Source organism: Asparagus officinalis, chromosome 7 (genome assembly GCF_001876935.1).
Source record: "Asparagus officinalis chromosome 7, Aspof.V1, whole genome shotgun sequence".
In the NCBI taxonomy this organism is placed as follows: domain Eukaryota; kingdom Viridiplantae; phylum Streptophyta; class Magnoliopsida; order Asparagales; family Asparagaceae; genus Asparagus; species Asparagus officinalis.
The window spans coordinates 8,102,840-8,108,007 of record NC_033800.1 but is presented as its reverse complement, the minus strand read 5'-3'; the positions used below and the strand labels follow the sequence as shown (position 1 = coordinate 8,108,007).

Below are 5,168 nucleotides of genomic sequence, written 5' to 3'. Positions count from 1 at the left end.
CCGAAGGACCGAGGCGATCCGCCATTGTGATCTTGAACTTTGATAAATCTGGACTAACCCATGGTTTTACTGGTGATACATTAGACGGGCCCAAAACGGATGTTTGCGGCGCCTTCAGTACCTAAACTTTACGGTTATTTGGTGGCTTTTCAGACACCAACTCCTTCTTGATTCCTTGTTTTTGTTGACGAAGAGCGCGGGCACGGGCGGCCTTCACTTGACGCCTTTGTATTCGTTCCTTAAGGGTTGAGCGAGCCCTTTTGACGAGAGTCCACTCCTCCGTCGTAAGCTGTGCAGAAATGTGATTATTTTACCGTTGAGGCAACTGAGTCATTTTCTGTTTCCTCGACTCTAGGTCCGCATAGTAATGGACCCCGTCGGTTTGTTGCATGGCCTTAGCCAATTGACGAGCACGGCGCTGGCGCTGTCTCTGACGAGCCCTCTTCGTCAGCACCGGCGAGCTATGATTCAATGACTCCTTAATTGGTATGGAGTCACTTGGAGCAGAAACGTTGCAGGCAGCTTCCTTAGCAACGATCGGGCAAGAATCTTCGCCTGCGGCCTCTGTTAGAATTGCAGACTTGAAAGTTTTCTTAGAAGACGAAATCTTCCTATATTTGCGAGACGAGGAAGATTTCGCAGATGAGGATGACAAATACTCCTCAAACTTCGCCTGATCGAACTCGTATTCGATCTCTTCATTGACAACGATCTTGATCGGTTGCGACACCGCGGCCTCGGCAGTGAGGCCGCTGGCNTTTACTGTCTCGGCGGGCGAGACAGTGTTTGCTGTCTCGGCCCGCGAGACAGTAAATGCTGTCTCGGAAAAAGAATATTCCTGGCAGTTTTCGTTTTAACTGCCTTCCCACGTTTCAAACTCCGTTATTTTGGCAGTTATTCACGTGATTTTCGTCCACGATGTTCTCCACGTACCTTGGCAGTTAATGGACACGTGGGTGGGAGTTATTTAAGGTGGTTTTGACCATTTCAACACTGTCTCGCTGGCGAGACAGCAAACACTGTCTCGCTGGCGAGACAGTTCATATCTGTCTTGATTTTTCTCTTAAGATAGTATGAGGTGATTTTTGATGATCTTCTCTATGTTTGGATATCTATTAGCATTTTTTAACGCCTACAATAAATAATGCATGTTTTACACAGCACGCCTGATCCAAATCTCTTTCTTACAATAAAACCCCCAACATATCACTTTCGCGTATAAAACGCTCTGCCGACCGCCAACAAGCGGGGGCGGAGTCATCAACTCCCGGGCGAGGCAAATTTTACAGAAAACCCCAAAACGCGCCCTCAAATTCATTTCGAAACCCTCTAGAGTCTCCCAAATTCCTCCGATACAAATCAAAATGCCTCCCGCGATTACCCTCTCGTCCCTACCCCAAGGCGCTTCCTGCTGCGGTGCCGTCACCGCCCGCCGCCTCTTTTCCTTCATTGCGAAAACCCACCCGCCTCTCGCACGTGGTCTCCAGATTCCATTTTGTCCCAATTTCAACAGCAACCCTCGGAGTTTCGCAAATTGCAGTTCGAGGACAAGGGGGATGGTTTGCGCGCGGGTGGATTGTCGTCGCCGGCGGCGGGCCGGCGTGTATGGCCGTCGGTGGTGGTGACCGGATCCGGGAGGAGGACGACGAGAGGAGGTCAAAGTTGTTAACTTTACCGACGGTGCTTACACTTGGGCGAGTCGCTGCTGTGCCGATTCTTGTAAGCAGTGAGTGCAATATCTAATTTTTTTTTTAATATTATAACTTTTTGAGTAAAAGAGGAGTCTTTGATGTTGATTAGGTTTGTTTTTATTTTTAGGGTAATTTCATGTTATGATTGTTGAAATTAGAAATCTTGGAACCAAATAACGATATAGGTTATAATTTGTTTTACGCCAGTCAACGGAATACCCTTGAAAACAGTAAGAGGAGGGAAATAGTTGATTCTTTGTTACGGCTTTGTGGTTAACAAAATGAAGAACAGATTTATGATGTACTAAATAAATTGTTGGATGACCCGTGCTCGTTGTTGGCGAGTAAATGCAGGCAAGCATCAATGTAGAACAACAAAGGATGTGTAATGGTTAGTAACATGTCGTAGAATCTTTCTTCGGTAGCTCTAGGACAAGCGCGCCATGTTACAAGTATCACAGTTTTTAAGTGGAGGTTTAGTAGTAATTTATAAAACAAGTAAAAATTCATTTATCTGAGGGTGAAAAATCAATTCTTTGATCTGAGAACACACCATAATATATAATTTTCTTTTTTTTTATGATAGGTACAAGGGAACTTGAAAGAGTGAAACAATGTATGAGTTCCTTATATTAAAGAACACCCCTAGACCCGAGAGACAAAAGGAACTCTCTTGACAGTTGACATTAGATAAATTGCAGTCACAGAATCCACTTTAAAACATACCTTCTTCATCCTAAAGATAATTGACGGGAACCTATAATTTTGATGACATTGACATTGTATGAGTGTATAGTAATTCTTAACAATCATGCCATTGTTTACAATGGGTACTTATATCATTCATAAGGCACTGACAAAAAATAAGGTAGAATTGATTTCTCTTAACAATCATGTCATTGCTTATCATGGCTATCTATATCATTCATAAGACATCGACACAAAATAAGGTAGAGTAATTACTAGATAGTGTACACCCCTCCTAGTCTACAACTTTCTAGTGCCTCACTTCATGGGTTTTTCTCAAGGATCTTTCTTCATAGTGTCATGCTTGCGGAAGGATAAGTAGAACTACCGGATTTCAGTTTTTGCTAGATTGGTAGTTATCCTATGTTTTCACATACGAAGAGATAAATTTTTTCCCATCTTTTTCTCCAGCTTTTTACATGAATGTTTGGTGGGCCACTACTGCTACAACAAGCATTTTTGTTGCTGCTTCAGTTACAGATTGGCTAGATGGTTATATTGCTCGAAAGGTCGGTACATCTTGTATTAGAAATCAAATTTACAAAGTTATACTTTCTTTTCTACTTCATTTATGTCAACGATGAACTTTTTTCTCTTTAACTTTTGTCAATTCATCAGATGCGTTTGGGAACTCCTTTTGGTGCATTCTTGGATCCTGTAGCAGATAAGGTCTTTTTTTCTTGTTCTTGTCTCTTTTAGTTAGTATTTTTCCATTTCGATTAGACCGCTGTCATCTGCCAGATGTGTAACAAAGTGACATGATTGTGGTTCTAGTTTGTTTGTCTAATTAGATCTCTATGCTTACTGGATCCAGCTAATGGTTGCTGCCACGTTAGTGATGTTGTGCACAAGACCATTGGATGCTGCAATATTTGAAGGAATGCCTTGGCTTTTGACTGTACCTTCAATCGCTATCATTGGTAGAGAGGTAATCACTCTTTCATTATAATTTGGTCATTGTTATTGTTCAGATTTTTATTGTCTTCTATATTTTTGACAGTGTTCGGTGCTAATCAAAACATATGTCTATTATATTTCTTCCAACTAATGAGTGTCTTTTTTTTTAACTAACATTTTCATTTTTTTCATCTAATAGCTAATTATGTGTGTATGTCTAATATATATTGTGTACTCTTTGAAAATACGCAAGATTAGAGATGGTATACGTTAAATCTCCATTTACGAAAACATAGGCCCTGTCCATATCTACAATAGGTACTGAAAATTTTAGCATCTATCATCGATACCTGTTTGAATATGGCCTGATCGTCAAGTTAATATTTTCTTTGATTTGTAAAAAGCGAGATCATTACTTCACAATTACTGATGAAATTTAAAAACTTCTGGGTCCGTTCAGTATTTTTATATTGGTAGCGGATGGGTGTGATGGATGTCCATGAGCTTAGTCTGCAATGCCAACTATGAAGTTTTTATAGCTGAGATTTTGCTTTCTAATAGTTTAAAACTTTAAATTACTTAAACAATTTGACTCGTTTACTTTATAAACGAATTACGTTCTAGTCCCATCATGTGCTTTCCTGGTAGCCGCTATGTTTACACATGTTAAAACCGGCATTTCATATGCAGATAACCATGTCAGCTGTTAGAGAATGGGCAGCATGTCAGAATAGTAAAGTTATTGAGGTTCGTTTTCTATTTCTTCAAGCTTCTTTATGCATATATTTGGCATGCATATATATGAGATACATACGTTTAAACTGACTGGCAATATTGTAGGCTGTGGCAGTGAACAATTTGGGGAAATGGAAAACTGCGACACAAATGACTGCTTTAACCATCCTCCTTGCCACTAGAGATTCAAGGTCATGATTCCTTTCTTGCGAACTCCAACTATTATGATGTATATTTTAAATATTTTATCTTCATTATCTTAATCTGTTTCCTGAATGCAGTCTCTCAGGGCAAGATGGACTAGTTGCTTCTGGTGTAGTTCTACTTTATGTTTCGTCCTTCCTTTCTCTGTGGTCCTTAGTCGCGTACATGCGAAATATTTGGAGAATCTTGCTTAAGTAGCCTCATCTGGCTTTAAAATACCGCTTTACTCCAAGGATATATATGTTAGGCTCCATCATGTAGTGACTGAAACAGCCAGTTTTCTTCCTGAGTTCATGGGGACTCTCTTACTAACCAAAGCGAGCTCGATCGTTAGGGAATGAATGGAAAAGTGTGCTATATAGAAGATGGACGGAAGAACGTATAAGCTGACATGACATCATTTTGTGTAAAGATTTTTTGCATTGGTTTGAATAAGGTGAAGAATTCTCTTATATGGGGCTTATAGAAGCAATTCCATGTAACTATTGTTGAAGCCAGTAATGTTGGCTTAATTGGTGTTTACCGAACAAGTGATGTAACATAAGATATCTGTGAAATGAGTAATCACACAATTCATGTAAATGCCAGATACTCTTCAAATATTAATAGGACTTTTTTTTATATTAACCGATTATGTTATTTTGCTGGAGTGATGATTAGAATCATGACATATATATACAACAGGGGGACATGTGAGGTGTCCATCAGAATGCATGATGCACATCATGCATTCTTGAGACACCTCACCTGTCTCCCATTGCTTTATTTGGGGTCCGTGTAGCAGCACCCATCTTAAATATTTAGAGTCCTTGGTCTGCACTATTTCATAATAATTTCCCGCTTCAAAATCTCACTCTCATTCAACTCACCTCCCCCTGAATGGATGAGGCCACC

At 40.2% G+C, this 5,168-nt stretch overlaps 1 protein-coding gene across 1 annotated transcript; it reads left to right on the top strand.

The window, feature by feature from the left end:
• LOC109850876 (cardiolipin synthase (CMP-forming), mitochondrial-like) lies at positions 1,238-4,901 on the top strand. Its single transcript, XM_020420962.1, has 7 exons — positions 1,238-1,726; positions 2,850-2,947; positions 3,057-3,107; positions 3,253-3,366; positions 4,026-4,082; positions 4,176-4,261; positions 4,352-4,901. The coding sequence occupies exons 1-7, from the start codon at positions 1,606-1,608 to the stop codon at positions 4,470-4,472; spliced, it is 648 nt and encodes a 215-aa protein (XP_020276551.1). The 5' UTR covers positions 1,238-1,605; the 3' UTR covers positions 4,473-4,901.